The 20,666-nt window shown below is 33.5% G+C and overlaps 1 protein-coding gene across 3 annotated transcripts in view; it reads left to right on the top strand.

The window, feature by feature from the left end:
* The window catches only part of COP1 (COP1 E3 ubiquitin ligase), a 200,655-nt gene that overhangs the window by 87,716 nt on the left and 92,273 nt on the right, over nt 1–20,666 (top strand). For all 3 annotated transcript variants that reach the window (XM_047753827.1, XM_047753829.1, XM_047753828.1), the window contains 2 exons: nt 7,988–8,102; nt 11,891–12,026. In XM_047753827.1, the coding sequence (XP_047609783.1) occupies nt 7,988–8,102; nt 11,891–12,026 (251 nt within the window). The remainder of the gene's footprint in view (nt 1–7,987; nt 8,103–11,890; nt 12,027–20,666) is intronic.

The raw sequence follows: 20,666 nt of genomic DNA, 5'->3' as shown, positions 1-20,666 counted from the left end.
CAGCCTAGGCAATCGCAGCTGGGCCTAAATATTCTCCTTTTAAACATAATCTCACAGAGTATCAAATTTAGACACAGCACTCTGGGACTGTGATGAAACAAAAAACAAGATTAATTTATAAACTTATTTAAGCACATACAAAAATAAATTGCTGTGCAAGCCACAAAAAAAGAGCAAATACACCTCTGTCCTGGCTGATAGGAGCAGTTGCTGCATCTTTACTAATTACAGCTTTAGTCTTACTGCAGGTTTCTGTTTGTCTATGTAATATTTATTAAGATACTCAGTCACAGAGTTATCCCCACTTCTTGACTGAATCTAATCCAGAGCAAATCCTTATTTCCTTGAACCCTCCCCCAAATCACTTAACATGAGCCTATATCTTATAAGTAGTTTGTAACATACTCTTACCTTAACCCAAAGTGTGCTGTGTTCTTTGTTGCAATGAGCAGTGATGAAACCTATTCAGCTACAAGTGTGTTCCTAATGGTCTTTGGCTGCTAGGCATTGACAAACTCTGCATAGAGGAAAAAGAGAAAATTTTCTACTGTTGCCATCTATAAAACATTGATATGGAATTTCTAGCAAATTGCATGAGCTAGGAACAATAAAAATTGAATCTGGGTGAAAAAGAAAAGCAGTTTGGATAGTGGTATTTTTCTCTTTGTTTTGTTTTTAGGTCAGCACCTACTGTTTTCCTATATAAAGCAGAGTTCTGGTTTGAGGTGGTACACTAAGCCAATGTGATAATCTCTCTCCCACCTCTACCACAAGAAATCCCATTGACATATTGCTATCCTTACACTCTAAACTGAAAAGTAATTCATAGAAGATAAAAAGAATATTTAGGAAGGCTGCCTACCATGTGGGTCACTGTATGCAGATTAAAAGTGTGCTTTTGGGTGAAGCACACTCCCAGGAGACTCCAGCCTTAACATCCGTTGGGGGGACAGGGAAGTTGTTGAGCAGGAAAACCTGCTAGTGTTCTTGGGATAGAACTGCTATGACTCTTGTGCCAAAGTCCTTACCCTTCATTTCTAGCTATACTCTTTAGAAGAGAAAAATATAAAACAAATTGACACGAAATGAATTGGAAACAGAGTAGTTGAGGATAAGCCTGGCAAATGTAGGAATGGTAAGGAATATAGCAGAAACAAAAACAAAGGAATAATAAAGGGAGGAAAAGTACAGACCAAAATAGAACTCAAGTAAGAAAGCACAGAGGACAGATACAGTTTTTCACATAAGAAAAGATGTAATCCCCCAAAGTAATAGTAATTTGTGTGGCATAATATAAAGCATTTGTATTTTTATAAAGCAAAAACTATTAGAAATTTTTAAAAATTGACTAAAACTTAAACATGGTAAAAGATTTTAAAGTATAGTCGTCCCTCAGTATCCATGGGGGACTGGTTCCAGGACCCTGACAGATACCAGAATCCAAGGATGCTCAAGTCCCTTATATGAATTGATGTAAACTTGTAAGTAACGTATGCAGCACATCCTCCTGTATATCTTATCATCTGTAGGTTACTTATAATACCTAATATAATGTAATGCTATTAAAAAGTTTTAAAATACAATGTGAAACTGTGTAAATAGTTGCCATTGCAGCTGCAAATTTGTTTTGCTCTTTGGAACTTTGTGGAATTTCTCTTTTTTTGGAATATTTTCTGCCTGCATTTAGTTGAATCTGTAGATTCAGAACCTGAGGATATAGAGGGCTAACTGTATAGCTCAAGAAGTAATTAAAATATTAATATTAGTAGTTAGGTAACATCTTCCATTTACTATTCATAGACATTGCTTAAGTATTTTACATGTATTAACTGCTTTAATTCTTAGAACTTTCCTATGAGATAAGTACTATTACTATTTTCTCTTTTATCGAGAAGGTAGCTGGGGCACGGAAGAGTTAAGGAGGTTGCTCAAGGTAATATAGCTAGAGGAGGGAGCAGAGATTTTAACCTAGGCATGGTTTCAAATATTAATTTACTCGACCAACGGTTTTGTTTTTTGTTTTTTAGTAACTCCTGCTTACTAGACGCTATTGTAGTGAACAAAAATAAAACATACAAAAACTGTTGTAACCAAATTTTCAGTCAAGTTGGAGAAATACTGGTAGTAATAAAAATAGATTACCTTTAAACAAGAGAAGGTAAGGGAGCAAACTCTGTGAATATCTCTGGGAAGATCTTGACTGAGTGATAACAATTATGTAAACCCTGGGGTAGAAGCATAGGTGACATAGTCAAGAAATCCATTATAGCTGGAGAGGAATGAACAAGGGGGAGAAAAATATAAATGAGGCCTCTTTGGTATATGACTATCTTAGGTACTATAAGACACTGGATTTTTCTTTGGGTGAGATGAGTTAAACTTGGTTTAATAGGTACTTCTTTCACTTCATAGTTTGCATCAAAGGATATACATTATTAATAGTAATCTTGGAGTATTTAGAAAAATAGATTGATTCAAAAACTGGATAAATTGTACCATCTACATTCTCTGAAAAAGGACCTTGAATAAATAACTAAGACAGACACAGAGTAAACTAAAGACCCTGAATTCCTTTTGTCAAAGAGTAGATTTAGATGTTGCTATGAACAATTCAAAAATAATGCTGGAAAAAATATTATGTAGCAAAATTTATGAAATTTTGGTCAGAATTATCCTAAAATTTATATCATTAAATGGATTCATTTTTAGATAAGAATAAAAATAAGTGAACTAGGTATTGAACTCAGGAAAATAGGAAAAACACAAGATGATTAACGTTGAGAGAAATAAAAACGAGCCTATATAAGATTTAATTGGAGTCAGGTTTCCTGACTTTAGACAATACTACAAAGCTACAGTCATCAAAACAATATGGTGCTGGCACAAAAACAGAAATATAGACCAATGAAACAGGATAGAAAGCCCAGATATAAACCCAAGTACCTATGGACAGCTAATCTTTGACGAAGGAGAGCAGAACATACAGTGGAAGAAAGATAGCCTCTTGAATAAATGGTACTAGGAAAACTGGAAAGCTACATGTAAAAGGATGAAAGTAGAACACTATCTAATACCATATACAAAAATAAACTCAAAATGAATTAAAGACCTAAATATAAGGCCAGAGCTATGAAACTCCTAGAGGAAAACAAAGGCAGAATGTTCTTTGACATAAATCACAGCAACATCTTGTTTGATCCACCTCCTAGAATAATGACAACAAAGACACAAATAAACCAGTGGGACCTAATCAAAATCAAAAGCTTTTGCATAGCAAAGGAAACCATCAAAAAAACAAAAAGAAAACCCACAGAATGGGAGAATATCTTTGCCAATCATGCAACAGACAAGGGCCTAATCTCAAAAATATACAAACAACTCATGTAACTCAACAACAACAAAAACCCAAACAAATCAGTGGAAAAATGGGCAGAAGACCTAAATAGACATTTCTCCAAAGAAGACATATGGAGCCAATAGGCGTATGAAAAAATGCTCAATATCACTAATTATTAGAGAAATGCAAATCAAAACTACAGTGAGGTGTCACCTCACACCAGTCAGAATGGACATCATTAACAAGTCAACAAATAACAAATGCTGGAGAAGGTGTGGAGAAAAAGGTACCCTCCTCCGCTGTTAGTGGGCATGTAAATTGGTACAACCACTATGGAAAACAGTATGGAGGTATCTCAGGAAACTAAATATAGAGCTACTATATGATTCAGCAATTCCATTGCTGGGCATATATCCAGAAAAAACATTCCTTAAAAAAGACACATGCACCCCCATGTTCATTGCAGCACTATTCACAATAACCAAGACATGGAAACAACCTAAATGTCTGTTGACAGATGAGTGGATTAAGAAGATGTGGTGCATATATACAATGGAATATTACTCAGCCATAAAAAAGATCAATGCCATTTGCAGGATCTAGAGACTCTCATACCAAGTGAAGTAAGCCAGAAAGAAAAAGACAAATACCGTATGATAGCACTTATTTGTGGAATCTAAAATATGAAACAGATGATCCTGTCTAAAAATAACAAACAGGTAAACAAAAAACAGAAACAGATCATGGCCAAGAAGAGCAGGCTTGGGGTTTCAGGGGTGAGGAGGGGGGGAGTGGGATGGATGGGTTTGGGGGATGCAAACTGTTACATTTCTTCCATGTTTATTATTAAATTTCTTAAAAATTAAGTATAATTTACAGTGTTGAGTGTTTCAGGTGTACAGCAAAGTGATTCACTTATATATTCTTTTTCAGAGTGTATATGTAAGTTATTATAAGGTATTGAGTATAGTTCCCTCTGGTATGTAGTACGTCCTAGTTGTTTGCCTATTTTATGCATAGTAGTTTGTATGCGTTAATCCAATACTCGTAATTTATCTCTCTTCTGCCCTTCTATCCCTTTGGTAACCATAATTTGTTTTCTAATTCTGTGAATCTGTTTCTGTCTTGTAAATAAGTTTATTTGTGTCATATTTTAAATTCCACATATAAATGTTATCCCATGATATTTGTCTTTCTCTGGCATACTTCGCTTAACATGATAATCTCTAAATCTATTCACATTGCTGCAAATGGCATTACTTCATTCTTTTATATGGTTTTTACATTGTAGCTTTTTTTTTTTTTTGGCCATGCTCATGGCATATGGAAGTTCCTAGGCCAGAAACTGAACCTTCCCCGCAGCAGCGACCCAAGCCACTGCACTGACAACGCTGGATCCTTAACCTGCTGTGCCATAAGATAATTCCCATGTTGTGGCTTTAACCCTTTCTGTATCTGTAGTTCCTTTTCTGACAGAAGCCCACCTTTCATTATCAAAATACAATTTACTTATTGTCATAGACTTACTATAAAAATTAAGAAACCAATATAGAAATTAATAAGAAAACAAATCTACTAACTAGTGTGTTGGATATTTAGTTAAATTTCTTTTTATCTTTAGTCTGAGAGAGTATATAGTAAGTAATAGTGTGTTTGAAGGTTACTTGGATTTGTTAATTTTCCATGAATATTAACTGCAGTATTTCTTTGAAATACAGTTAAGTTCATTTGTTTCTGGTTGTGTTCCAGCAACCACCTGCATCTTTATTACATACAAACTTTTAAAAAAAATATATGAAATATTAACCTGATTCTAAAGATCAGAGCTATACAAAAAGTCATACTCAATAAATACCACCCCTCCTGCCCTTCTACTACTTCCCATACCCTTTATCTTTTCCCACTACCTTGTTTCTTACCCCCTATAGGTAACCAATTTTATTAGTCAGATTTTAATGATACACATATATATTCTCTTATTTCTCCTTTCTTTTGCAAAGGGTGCCTTTCTTGGTGGTTCTCTTCTGCATTTTGCTTTTTTAAATTTAATAATTTATCATGAAAACGAATCCATAGAGGTGCATAGAAATCTTTCTCATTTTTTTATAGATGCATAAGATTACTTAATCAGTTTGTTTCTTAAAGACATTTTATATTATTTTGAAATTACAAGTAGTGCTGCAGTGATTAACTTGTGCATGTGTCTTTTTATATTGTTGGAAGTGTATCTTCAGTGTGCATTCCTAGACTTGGGATTGCTGGGTCAAAGCTGTAGATGGGTGGAAGGACAGACAGATTGATATTGCTAAATCATCTTCCTTCCCCAAAGGATTGTACCAGTTTTCATTTTCACCAGCAATATATGAATGTGCCCGTTTTCTTAGTGTCTTTCTCAGAGCCTATATCTGACAGAATAAATTATGCTTTTCAATGTTTGCTAATCCATTAGGTGAGAAATGTGTTGAATTTTGTCAGATGCTTTTTCTGCATCTCTTGAAATTATTATATGGTTATTCTTTATTCTGCCCACTTGATGAATTGCATTGACTGATTTTTTCCAGTATGAAAACCACCCTGCGTTCTTGGACTAAACTCCATTTGGTCTCGACAAGCTATTCTTTTTACATGTTATTGGGATTGATTTTTTATTATTTTGTCATGGGTGCTTGTTCCCCTCCTTTCCTTCTGTTCCCCGAATGTCCTTGTTTGGGTTTGGGTATTATGGTTATTCCGGCCTCATAAGACAAATTGGGAAGTGTTTTCTGAGAGTTTGTAAAAGACTGATGTTTTATCTTCCTTATGTTTGGTAGACTTTTCAAGTAAAAATATTTGGGTCCTCTCTGACCTATATGCTCTTTTTTGGTATATTTATTTGGTCTTATTCTTAAACCCCATAAATTAGATACTATAAATTAATGTATGTACAAACAATATTTTAAAATTACTTACTTGGTTACTAGTTTCATTGTGTTTCTGATTTTGTGTCTCAGACCTTCTAGTTTGTATTATTGAACTTTTCAAGTACATGGTATCAGTAATTTTAAAGAAATGGCTTATTGGTAATAATCTTTGTTTTCATTCACATGAAAAAATATTTTGCTCATGTTATTTCAGGATAGTTTTTTGGGATCTGAATTTTAGATTGGGGTTATTTTCTTTTAACTTTTTAAGAATAACCAAAATTTACTCTGTTCTAGCTTCTCTCTTTGCTTTTGAGAAGTTTTTTGCCTTTTTTAATTGTTTCTGTTAGATGAGGTATCTTTTCTCTTTGATTTTAAAATCTACCTGTTTTGGACAAAAACAGTTTTTCTTTAGGGTATCTCATTGTGGATTTCTTTTTAATTATCCTTCTTGACAGAAATAATTTCTGTGTCTCTGTCAATGTATGTTTTCAGTTTTGGAAAATTGTCAGCATCAACTCTTCAAATACATTCATTTTGGTTAATTCTTTCAGATTTATCTTTCAATTTGCGAATTCTCTTTTTATTCTCCAATTCTAGTACTTGTTCTTTTGTAGATATTTGTCCCCAAATTAGATTATCCTCTCCTTTCTCTCTCTCTATTTTTTGCAGTTGAATCTGCTTGTCCATCAATTTAATTAAAGAATTTCCTTCTTTCTCTTTCTACTCTGTTATATCTTGTTTACTGTCACCTCTCTGAGTGCAGTTTACTGTTTGGCTGTTTATCTCTTTGGAATTTGTCTCTTTTTCTTGTGATCCAAGCACTTCTTTGAAATATAATTCTTATTGTCTACTCTTAGAAGGAGTTTACTTTAGATAAATGTTTTTTCTTGTGTTACTACTATTAAGTTACTTTTTAATTAATTCAATAAATATTTAAGTAGTAACTGAAATATTATTTGTTAATTAAGAAGCAACTTAATATTTCTTAATGCATCTTAATACATTTTCAGTTGTGGTATGATTATTGGTTAACTTGTGTCATCTCAGGGTCTCATTATGTTTCTTATTTCTTCATCTGTTAATGTGCCTCAAGCGTAATAGGTGATAACCAAGCCAAGTAGGTAATAACCATTTGTGGAAGAATTGGCATACCTTTTAGTTAGCATGGAGTTGGTATTATATATTTGGGATCATAGACTTTTGTTCTTCATATGATTTTTATGCCAATATATTTCAGATTTGTTGTTGCTATCAAAATATATATATGATTTATTCTATTCTAATGTATATGTCAAACTTAGTACATATTAATGGCCCCTTAACCTAATAATATTAAGTACCTATTCTGTACAGTCAAGTGCTGTTCCTCTTATTCAAAAGGTATAGGGCTGCAATATAAGGAGATGAAAAAGTAATTAGTTTTCTCTTGGTAATTGTTTTCTAACAATTACTAAAAATTAAAATTCTCAAAATACTAAGTTTTAGAATGTCATAATGGATTCTATCTTCATTTAATTTCGAGAATTGAAAGAAGCTTCTTATATTATTCTTATAAAATTGGGCTGTTTTTCCTTTAAAATAAGAATTGGAAAATATGGTCTAATCACTATTGAGTTTTTAATGATTTGTAATTATTTTAGTGTGAACTTTTCAAATTACAAAAATATGCAAGCATTTGGATATTCTGTGATGAAAGATAGTATGAATTATTCTAAGTTACAAGTGTCTTTTCTTGTTATCACCTTAGACAAAGAAACAGCCCTGGTATAACAGCACATTAGCATCAAGACGAAAACGACTCACTGCTCATTTTGAAGACTTAGAGCAATGTTACTTTTCTACAAGGATGTCTCGTATCTCAGGTACACATTCAGGACTTCTTAAGATATCTCAATTCCTATTTCCATATCCATATCTAGCCTCTTATGCTGGATTTATGGAAAGTTCTATTCGTAAAGTAAAAGTGTGCATTTTTGACATTGTGGAAGTTCTTAGACATCTTGGAGAACATTGCTTTTCCATAACTATTTTTATTCTTTATTTGGGAATTTTTAATCTTTGTATAGCAAGCTGAGTAAACTTAAAAAACAAATCAGCCATGAAGAGGTAGCTAGCAAAAATAAGTTCAATTCAGTTGCCTCCTATTATTCAACATTTGTTAAATTCTAAGTATTGTCCTCTGTGCTAAGAATAAAAAAGAGGAAAGAACTGGTATTGTCAAGGAGTATTTTAAATTTAGTGGGGGAAAGCAACAGGTAAATAAATCTATGTGATATTACATGTTATGTAAGTGTGCAGAGGGCCCTAAGGGAATAGAGAAGAATATCTGCTAATATAACAGGGAGTGAAAAAACCAGGCCAAGTTGTAGACAGTGAAATGTAAGAGAGTGATTATGATTACTGTAGGGATTTCAGAGAAGTTGTATTTAGTCAGGGCTAGTATTACCTTAAAAAAGATAATTGGAAACATACTCAAAGTAGAGGAAATAACTTACAAAAAGATTTGTACGTGATAGCATATAATATTTTTGTTGCTACAGAAAAGTAGTATATTTCTGTGCCCTTTTGTTCTCTAATCTTTAGCCTTTCTTGGTGTCTTTGCTCACAAAGGAGTTAGGGCCATTTATACCCATCTTCCAGGGGTTTTTTTGTTGTTGTTTTTTTAATGGACTGTAGATGATGCATATAAAATACAATGCTTAGTATAATTTAGATTCTCAATTAATTGATGTCATTCATAGTAGACCTGCTTAAAATGAGGACCACCAAAGGAAAAAGATGTCTGATATTTTTTATTAATTGTTAAAAATTTGGCCTTGGTTTTCTCTTGAATAGGCATGTTTGTAAAATGACCTTCACATTGCTTGTCACTTTTGGACAAATTTGCCTCAGGATTGGAGGTGGAGGAAAAAACATATAGATTTGCATAGTATTTTTCCTGTGAAGACTAGGAAGAAGCCAAGCTGTCTCTAAGTGTGTTTGAAATTAATAGTCAGTGGCTTTCCTACAAATGGAAAGCTTCTTTGTATTGTCTGAGAATTAAACCCCTTCTTAAACTTCTCTAATGGTCTGTAGTCTATGGTAGGAAGCTGTTAAATTGAAAGTGGTCTGAGACTTACATTCTGACCGGCAGAAAGTCCACAGTAGCCCTTTCAGATGTTGCTTGTCAGTATGATGTTGAGATACAACCACAGGCGAATGGCAGACATTTTTTAAAAATGAGAACGAGGTGGGAGAGAGGTTGGAGTAGGCTATTGATTAATAATTTTTAAATAATGAGCATAATTAGTGCTCTGGGAGAGTAAAGATAAGTGTGAACCGATTTAATTTATTTTGCGGATATAGCTTTATAGGAAGGTAAAGTAAAGTTAAAAGCAGGAGGAAGATTAGATTTTTATTTTTGTAGACAAGGCTGTATTGTACTTAAAACATGTTATCTTTAGTTTTTAGTCATCTCAAACTTAATCAGATATGCACATTGACTACACTAATCATATTACTGAAGTTCCCCCTAGTGTCCTTGACTATAAGGATAAAATTTAAATTTTTACATAATGGGGTACCTAAGAGTTTGTCCTTTTGTATGTTTTCAAATGAGAATCCAGTCCCCATCCCCAACTTTAAGTTTTAGCTATTAAAATGAGAGACGGAGATTAATAAATTAATGCCTTGACCTCTTAATTGTAATTGAAAAAGAAGCTAAATTATAAAGCATTAGAAGAGAGAAAAGAGACAGTGAAAACGGTTTTACAAACTAATCTGTAATTAGAATAGGAGAGGTGATAGGCCAGCATGTGATGTATGGGTATTGATCATAAACCAACCAAGCAAACAAAATCCTACCTTTTCACAACCAGATAAATAAAATCTAATCCCTATACTTTCAGATACTGAAATAACTATTTTTAGTGTTTTTATAATTTCTTTTAGAAGTAGATGTTAAATGAGTGGGTATGATGGCAGAAGTTCAACTACCCTAGAAAAGGATTGTGATCTTGTAAAAAATAGACATTCTTAAATGCTTGTGAATTTTGTACACTTAGGAATTGATGTCAAAATGTAAAAGAATAGATTAAAGCCGTTTTTAAGTGGATATCTAAAGTAGCTCTCTTTTCAGTATTTATTAAGTAGATCACAGTAGTAGGGTTGTATATCAAAAGAACCAATGAATTATTTTATCCAAACTACTTGGAAGTACAGTTGATATTTCCTCCCCCGCCCCAGTAACCTGTTTTTATTTATAATTTGAATTTCCAAAGAGTGATTTTTGTGGGCCAAGAGCTTTAGCTTAGTAACATGATATTGCATACTGATTGGGTTTGTTCCTTTTGCTCTTTCTAGAATCGAAACACTACAAAATAGAGTCTTTTTAAACATAGGTTGTTGGATGACTGTTTGGGTCTTTAAAATGTAAAATATTAGGGACAGACGCTTCCTTAGTTTCTCCAAATAATTGTTCTTCTTTTTAATAATTGATAGGTACATTTATAAATGTCAACAATTCAAGATAACCAAATATCTTCTGATAAAATAAATTCTTTATTATATATCATGTGGTATATATAATAACTCTTTTGACTTACAATTCTTGTATCTTAATTTCTTTTCACTTACTATTATTTCCAGAGCACATTTACGAAGAGAAATGAAAAAAGTTTACCTTAAGTTGTATGTGTGTGTATGCATATATATGTATATGAGCTAAGAATAAGCAAGATGGTATGAAAACACAGTGTTAAAGCAGACTTATTTCCAGCGTTTCAGTATAGAAAGCTATTGTGTGCTTTACTTTTCTTTCTTTGGGAAGGAAAATAGAAGTCCAAACTTGAAGCAGTTTTGCAAAGCAATGATGTTTTTATTCAGGCTTTCACTGTAGACTTGCTTCTACACTGGAGAGTAGATTAGCTCTCAGGTCCTTCATAAGCTGATTTTTTAATTTAAATTCTACATCATTTAGTTTAGAACAGTATACTGAAATGAACTTTACCTGGATTATTTGTGAAGTATTTTATTGGATAGAATTAGTGTTTTCCATATTCTATTAAGACATTTGAGGGAACCTATTTTAAGTTTGATTTTGAGAATGAATAATTCATACATTGCATTTTTTTACTTTTGTTACATAATTGGATTTGAAACACTTCAGAGTATTACATGAATAAAGTTTCACTTTCTTTTTACTTAAAAATCAATTTTTAATCTAAAGTAAGTTATTATGAATTGTGTTTTGACAGTAAATAAACACGAGCATGAAGAAGTCTCCCTGTAAACATGTTCCTTCAAACTAACAAATATTTTGTCCTATATATATGTTCCTCTCTCCTCCCTCACTTTCTCCACCGATAAGGGATTTTGTTTTAATGATTTAATGTGTCTTGATCAAAGGTACTTTTTTGTTTTTGCCAGTAATTATTGCTTAAACACCAGAGGATACACAGTATGTTCTTACTGGGGTTGAAAGAGACAGTATCTTTCAAGAACCACTAAGAAATTTTTATTAAAGCTGAAAGATTGCTAATTAATTTGTGTATGATAGTCTTCCCTAAATACACTTTAAGAATTGTTATTTATATTTATAATTTTTAATCCATGGATATTGCTGTCGACCTGTGTTGCAGCTCATTTATTTTATTTTGTTTTCTTCATATAGATGACAGTCGAACTGCAAGCCAGTTGGATGAATTTCAGGAATGCTTGTCCAAGTTTACTCGATATAATTCAGTACGACCTTTGGCTACGTTATCATATGCTAGTGATCTCTATAATGGTTCCAGCATAGTTTCAAGGTAAGTACTGGGCAACACTCTTTACTATTTTCTTTTGCAAGAGTACCTAGAATTTAATTGAATTTGAGAAGCAGTTATAGTGTTGTGGTTTATCTCTAAAAGGGAATGATTATTAGTATCCCTGTCATAGGGCTGCAGTTTGTTTTGTTTTGACAACAAGGCTTGTTCTCCTAAGTGCTCTCTCCTTTTCAGTTTTTAGAAGAGTTTGTAAAGAATTGGTATTATTTCTTTCTCGCTTATGTTGTACAATTCTCCAGTGAAGCTGTCTTGGTCCTGAGTTTTCTGTGAAGGAAGATTTTTTAAATACAAATTAAATTAAAAAAACAAACGAACACAGGGCTCATCAAGTTATCTGTTTCTTCTTGACTGAGCATTATTTTTAGTTTGTGCCTTTTAAGGAACTTGTCCATTTTATCTAGATTGTTGAATTTATTGGCAGGCAAGTGTTCATAATATTCCTTTATTATCCTTTTTTAGTATCTTTAGATTCTGCAGTAATGTTCCTTTTCTCATCCTCGATTTTAGAAATTTGTTTCCATTTATTTATTTATTTATTTATTTATTTATTTTTTACTTAATAGACTGGCTTAGAAGTTTTCAATATCTTCTTGAAGAGCCAGCTTCTGGTTTATTGATATTCCCTATTTTTTCTGATTCATTGCTTTCTATTCTTAACTTTATTATTTCCCATTTTCTGCTTTCTTTAAATTTAATTTACCCTTCTCTTTCTCATTTTTTTAAGGTAGAAACTGAAACTGAAGGGACCGAGTTGAAACCTTTCTTCTTTCCTAATATATATAATTTGTGTTATAAATTTCCCTCTGAGCACTGTATTAATTGAATCTCACAAATTTTGATGCTGTATCTTTTCTTTTTTCCAAAAATTTTTTTTACTCTAGTAAAATACACTTAACATACAATTCACCGTCTTATACTGTTCGGTGTTATTAAATACATTCATAATACTGTGCAACTAGCCAACACCATCCATCTCCTTAATACTTGACATCTTACAAAACTGAAACTCAGTACCCATTAAGCAATAACTCCTTATTCCCTCTTGCCCCCCCAGTCCTGGCAGCCACCATTCTGCTTTCTTTGTCTATGAATTTGACTACTGTGAGCATCTCATATAAGTGAAATGGTGCAATATTTGTCCTTTTGTAACTGGCTTAGTTATTGTTGTCAGTGTTCATTCATGTTATAACATATGTCGGGATTTCTGTCCTTTTTAAGGCTAAATAACATTCTGTTGTACACATCGACCACATTTTGGTCTTCCGTTTGTCAATGGATATTTGTGTTGCTGCTATGTTGTGGCTACTATAAATGATGCTGCTATGAACATGGGAATAAAAATTTCTCTCTTTGACGCCTTACTTATAATTCATTTGGGTATGTAACCAGAAATGGAATTGCTGGATCATATGGTAACTAATTTTTTGAGGAACTGCCATGCCATTTTCTACTGGGACTCTTCCAGTTTGCATTTCTAGCAACAGTGTATGATTCCTCCACATCCTTGCCAGTACTTTTTTTCAGTTTTTTTGATAGTAGCCATTCTTTTGGGTGTGGGGTCGTATTGCTTAGATTTGATTTGAATTTCCCTAATGATTAGTGATGCTGAATGTCTTTTCATGTGTTTACTGGTCATTTGTATATCTTCTGTGGGAAAATGTTTATTCGCAAAGTCCTTTGCCTATATTTGAATTGAGTTTTTGTTGTTATTGAGTTTGGGGAGTTTTCTTTGTATTCTGAATATTAACCCTTTATCAGATTTGTAAATATTTTCTCTCATTCTCTGGATTGCATTTTTATTAGGTTAGTATTGGTATGCACACAATTTAAAAAGTTTTATGAAGTCTTATTTGTCTACTTTTTCTTTGATTGCTTGTTTCTGTGGTGTCATATCCAAGAAATCATTGCCAAATCCAAAGTTGTGAAAAGAGTTTTACGGTTTTAGATTTAGGTTTTTGATCCTTTTTGAGTTGATTTTTCTATATTGTTTTAGACACCCAGTTTTCTCAGAACCATTTGTTGAAAAAAACTGTCCTTTCCCAGTTGAATGGTCTTGACACTCTTGTCCAAAATCATTTGACCAAGTATGCAAGTATTTATTTCTGTGTTCCCTCTTCTATTCCATTGGTGTGTATGGCTGTTTCTCTTCTTTGTTTCATGACTGCTATGACTTTGTAATAAGTTCTGAAATCAAGAAGTAAGAACCCTTCAGTCCTTTGGAATTCCATGTGAATTTTAGGATGGGTTCTCTATTTCTATAAAAACAGTTATTGAGATTTTTATAGGAATTGCATTAAATCTGTAGATTACTTTTGTAGGGTGGTATTAACAATATTCAGTCTTCCACCATGAACATGGAATGCATTTTCATTTATGTCTGCTCTAGTTTCTGTCAGTAGTGTTCAGTACTTCTCATTGTATAAGTTACCTCCTTGGTTAATTCCTAATTATTTTTTTGATGCTGCTATAAATGGAATTATCTTTGTAGTTTTCTTTTTAGATTGTTAATTGTTACTGTATTAAAGAATATCTTGTCATTTTTACTCAGTTCAGGAAGCTTTTAAAATTCAAATATGATTTTATTTTGACTCATGGATTATTGAGACTTCTCTTATTAGTTTTAAATATTGGAATTTTCTAGTTATATTTCTGTTATTTATATTATTTTTATGTTCATTATCTTGACTTTTTTTTTTTTTTGTCTTTTTGGGGCCACACTCATGGCATATAGAGGCTCCCTGGCGAGGGTGTGAATTGGAGCTACAGCCGCCAGCCTATACCACAACCACATCAATGCCAGATCCGAGCTGTGTCTGCAACCTACACCATAGCTCATGGCAATGCCGGATCCTTAATCCAGTGAGCAAGATCGGGAATTGAACCTGCATCCTCATGGATACTGGTTGGGTTTGTTAACCACTGAGCCACAACAAGAATGCCTAAAGTTTTTTTTTAATAAAAATTTCTAATATACATAAAGATGGAGAGAATGGAATCCATTATGCAACCATTTCCCAGACTCAGCAATGAACCAAATTTTGCAAGTATGAGGATCGCTTCGTTGATACTCTATTTTTACTTTCTTTGCTTAAGTATTTTGAAACAAACCCAGGTATTAAGTCATATCAGCCCTCCATTCTTAAGAATATCTAAGTCTTAAAATAGAGACATTATAAAACCACAGGGCTATACTACATCTAACACAATTAGCAGTAGTCTCTTGGAATCATCAGATTGCTAGTCTATGTTCAGATTTTCTAAATTGAATGAAGAAGGCTTTAAAAAGATATTTTTGATGCAGATTATGAATTTGGCAAGTTTTAACTTGTTTAAAGTTACTGAAACTACATGTTCTTTTCCACTTGCATGACAAGATTTTTATCAATGTATATGAACATTGATCTTGAAATTTAGGTCATTAGCTAAAGAGACTGTTACATTAAATCTTTGATTGTATTCAAGTCTTGTTTAATTTGGTAATGAATAAGATAAAAATCATACATTTATTTATTTTTCTATATGTTGGCAATGTGAATTTTCCTAGTCATGCACTGAAGTGATTAAAAAGTTTGGGGAGTTCCCGTTGTGGCTCAGTTGTAACCAACCCAACTAATCCATGAGGATTCAGGTTTGATCCCTGGCCTCACTGGCTTAAAGATCCAGCATTGCAGCCCAGGTAAGCCACTGGCTGTGGCTCCTATTGACCCCTAGCTTGGGAACTTCCAGATGCTGCACATGCGGCCCTTAAAAAAATTGTTTTTTTTTTAAATGCAGTGGATTGTGGAACTCATTTAACTAATTAATTAAATGAGTAATTAATCTATTTAACAAAAATTCATTGAACACCTAGTGTGGGCTAGGCTAGGAGTATAACCATGAACAGGCCAGATTTGATGCTTGGATTTAGGAGAGCTCTCAATTTTATTTCAGTGTCTTTATAGAAGAAGTAATATTGACCTACTATGTATGGATTTACCTATAATTACATAGCTCTACCCACCTCCAATGTAATGTAGATTGGAACTCTGTTGTAATATTGATTAATGTCCCTGACCATCATGAATTCATCCTGTATTTCATTTTCTTCTCCATTAAATAATGAACAAAAAAACCAAAAACAAAATAAAAATTTCCTTCTTAACATCATATTACAAAGTAGGGCTTCTAGTTAGAGAATGTAGAATTGGTTATACATTTCTATGTATTCATAAAAGAGTAAGAGCTATTTTTTCCATCATTCTTGAAAGCCATTTCAGCCTGATATAATATAATTCTGTTTTTTAAAAACAGGTAAAACCATCATGCAAAGACATATTAGAGTGCTTTGTATTCTGAGGCAGAAGTGTACTGTCATAGGAATACTTCAGATTTCAGTTTGGAAATATCACTTGTTGAAAGTGATATTAGTTTTATCAACATATTTCAAGCAAATTAAGAAATTTAGGTGTTCCCATTGGGGTGCAGAGGGGTCTGAGCCTGACTAGTGTCCATAAGGATGCAGGTTCGGTCCCTGGCCACACTCAGTGGTTTAAGGAGCTCAGTGGGTTAAATGGGTAAGTGCCTCGAGCTGTGGTGTAGGTCACAGATGCAGCTCGGATCCCCTGGATCCCATGTTACTGTGGCTGTGGTGTAGGCCAGCAGCTACAGCTCCAAGTAGACCCATAGCCTGGAAACTTCCATATGCCACAGGTGCTGCCCTAAAAAAAAAAAAATTAAAAGTACCTTTAGTTGTTTCATCTTAGATGTTAAAACTTATTCTTTTCTCTTATTTACATTGAATTAACATTTCTGAAGGAAAATTTTCCAATTTTCAAAGTTTATCAGGCAGAATTGATGACTGTTGTTCGTATCAAAGGAACATATTATCCTCAGTATCAAAGGCACTTTGGAACTTTCACAACCCTGGTCATTTTTTGCTTTTTTTAGTTTCTCACATTCAGACACATCACTGATAATAAATTCATTTTAAAGGCTTTTAAATCCTCTCAAATTAGGACTTTTTAAAAAAAATTAGTATAATTTTTTAAATTGAGGTGTTGATTCACAATGTTGTTAATTTCTGCTGTGCAGCAAAGTGATTCAGTTATATAGATATGAATACATTCTTTTAAAAAAATATATTCTCTTCCATTATGGTTTATTACAGGACACTTAATATAGTTCCCTGTGCTGTACAGCAGGAACTTGTTCACCCCCTCCTTGTCCACTAGCTTACTTCTGCTGACCCCAACTTCCTACTCCATCTTTCTCCCAACACTTCCCCCTTGGCCACCACAAGTCTGTTCTCCTTGTCCTTGAGCCTGTTTTTATTTTGTAGGTAGGTTCATTTCTGTCATATTTTAGATTCCACATGAGTGATATCATATGGTATTTGTCATCCTCTCTCTGTCACTTAGGATGATAATGCCTGAGTCCATCCACACTATTGCAAATGGCATTATGTTGTTCTTTTTATGGCTGAGTAGTATTCCATTATACATATGTGCCAAATCTTCTGCATCTGTTAATCTGCCAGTGGACGTTTAGGTTATTTATATGTCTTGGCTATTGTGAATAGTGCTTCTGTGAACATAGGGGTTCTTTTTGAATTATAGTTTTGTCTGTATATATGCCTAGGAGTGGGATTGCTAGATCATATGATAACTCTATCCTTAGTTTTCTGAGGAATCTCTATACTGTTTCCTGTAGTGGTTGTACCAGCTTACATTTCCACCAGCAGTGTGGGAGGGTTCCCTTTTCTTCACATCCTCACCAGCACTTGTTATTTATAGATTTTTAAAATGATACACATTCTGACTGGTGTGAGGTGGTACCTCATTGTAGTTTTGATTTGCATTTCTCTAATAATTAGCAATGTAGAGCATTTTTTTCATGTGCTTATTGGCCATTAGTATTTTTTCTTTGGAGAAATATCTATTTAGGTTTTCTGCCCATTTTTCGATTGGGTTGGTTTTTTTTTGTTTTGTTTTGTTTTGTTTTTTTGAGTTGTCTGAGCTGTTGTATGTTTTGGAAATTGAGCCATTGTTGGTCACATCCTTTGCAAATATTTTCACACATTCCATAGGTTGTCTTTCTGTTTTGTTCATGGTTTCCTTTGCTATACAAAAGCTTGTAAGTTTGGAGTTCCCATTGTGGTGCAACAGAAACAAATCTGACTAAGAACCATGAGGTTGCAGGTTTGATCCCCGACCTTACTCAGTGGGTTAAAGATCCAGCGTTGCCATGAGCTATGGTGTAGGTCACAGACACGGCTTGGATCTGTCATTGCTATGGTTGTGGTGTAGGCTGGCAGCTGCAGCTCGGATTAGACCCCTAGCCTGGGAGCCTCCATATGCTGCAGGTGCAGCCATAAAAAGAAAAAAAAAAAAAGCTTGTAAGTTTGATTAGGTCCCATTTGTTTATTTTTGGTTTTATTTCTATTGCATTGGGAGATTGACTAAGAAAACATTGGTACAATTTAAGTCAGAGAATGTTTTGCCTTCAGTCTCTTCTAGGAGTTTTATGGTTTTATGTCTTCTGTTTAAGTCTTTAAGCCATTTTGATTTTGTTTTTGTGTCTGGTGAGAGGATGTGTTTTAACTTTATTGATTTATGTGCAGCTGTCCCACTTCACCAGCACTACTTGCTGAAGGGACCATCTTTTTCCCGTTATATATTCTTGCCTCATTTTTTTGAAGATTTTTTTGAATGTTGACAGCAGCCTTTTTTTTTTTAATGGAAATATAATTTACAAGGTTGTGATAATTTCTGCTGTACCACAAAGTGACCCAGTTATACATATTCACATATCTCTTCTCTCTCAGAATCTTTTCCCACAAAGAATGTCACAGAATATTGGGTAGATTTTCCTATACTCTACAACAGGTCCCTGTTAGCCAATCATTCCATATACCTCAGTGTGCATGCGCCAGTCCGAAACCCCTAGTCTCTCCCTCCCACCCCCACCACCTGTTGTCTTTGGTAGTCTGTGAGTATGTTTCATTTGTATCCTTTTTTTTTTTTTTTTGAAGATTCAGCATATAGGTGATATCATATGATGCTTATCTTTCACTTAGTATGATGGTTTCTAGGTTTATCCACGTTGCTGCAAATGGCATTCTTTCATTCTTTTTTAAGGCTCAGTAATATTCCATTGTATATATGTACCACATCTTCTTTATCCATCCCTCTGTTGGGACATTTAGGTTGCTTCCATGTCTTGGCTATTGTAAATAGTGCTGCAGTGAACAATGGGGTGCATGTATCTTTTCAAATTACTGTTTTCTCTGGATATATGCCCAGGAGTGGGATTGCTGGATCATATTGCTAGTCCTTTTTTGAAGATTAATTAACTATAGGTGTGTGGGCTTATTTCTGGGCTCTTTATTCTGTTCCATTGATTCATATGTCCGTTTGTGTGTGTGTGTGTGTGTGTGTGCCAATATCATGCTTTTTCATTATTGTAGCTTTGTAGTATTGTCTGAAGTCTGGAAGGGTTAGGCCTCCTGCTTTGTTCTTTTCTTCCAGGATTGCTTTGGATTTGCTCCAAATAGCAATTTGGAGTCCATATAAATTTTAGAATCATTTGTTCTAGTTCTGTGAAAAATGTCATGGATAATTTGATAGGGATCACATTAGATCTGTAGATTATTTTGGATAATATGGCCATTTTAACAATATTAATTCTTCCAATTCAAGAGCATGGGACATCTTTCCATTTATTTAAATCTTCAGTTTCCTTTATTAATGATTTATATTTCTCAGCATATAAGTCTTTTACCTCAAGGTCAAGTTTATTCCTAAATTTCATTTTTAGGGGTGCCATCTGAAAAGGTTCAGATTAGGACATTTAATGAAGAGTTTCTTTTGGGAGGAGGGGTAAAGACATATTAGAGATGACAAAAAATGTTGAATTTTGTGCATTGTTTCATTACATTGTAGAAGAAATTATTCTTACTGTAAAATTGCATAAAGTGTATCTAGTGTTGGTCATTTATTGCAGTGAGAATCTCACCGAGAAAAAAAACTGAACCACAAACTTACTTTTATAATTTGTTTCCTTTGCTTATGCATCACTTTTGGTTATTTAATACCATACTCGTCACACCACAAGGTGGCAGCATTTGTTTACTTTGACGTGTAGCTCAAATATTAGATAATAGAAAGGTAAGGAAATCAGTGGCTTATAGTGAAGTTCATTGTCATGAATACCAGATGGTCCTAGGTTAACATCAGCAAGTAATAGAAAGGATAGAGAAATTTTTCTTACACATAGCAACAATAACACATTTTGCATTTTTTCTTAAATTAGGTACTCAGTGGCCACCAGAGAGGAATGGTTTGAAACTGCATTGTTTAAACTAATTGAATACTTAGTAGCAATGACTGTTGAATTCTTGTTTTGAATTTTGCATACCTATACCTAGGTAGGGGAAAGTTGTTATACACTCCATCTGTAAATTAAAGATTACTTTAATGTTTTTGCTTATATTTTCTCAACTTCTTAACATAGAATTATGTCAAGTATTAGTAAATTCATAAGAAGAAAATGGGTATATATTGCGGCATTTTTTGCTTCTGGTAATGATGTAGTATTTGATTACTTTTTTCAGGCGTTAATTGCAAGTATTTTACATGACCTTCT

The sequence above is a fragment of the Phacochoerus africanus genome, chromosome 11, assembly GCF_016906955.1.
Source record: "Phacochoerus africanus isolate WHEZ1 chromosome 11, ROS_Pafr_v1, whole genome shotgun sequence".
NCBI classification, from domain to species: Eukaryota; Metazoa; Chordata; class Mammalia; order Artiodactyla; family Suidae; genus Phacochoerus; species Phacochoerus africanus.
Note: the sequence above shows the minus strand (reverse complement) of the source record. Positions and strands in the feature narration are given on the sequence as shown.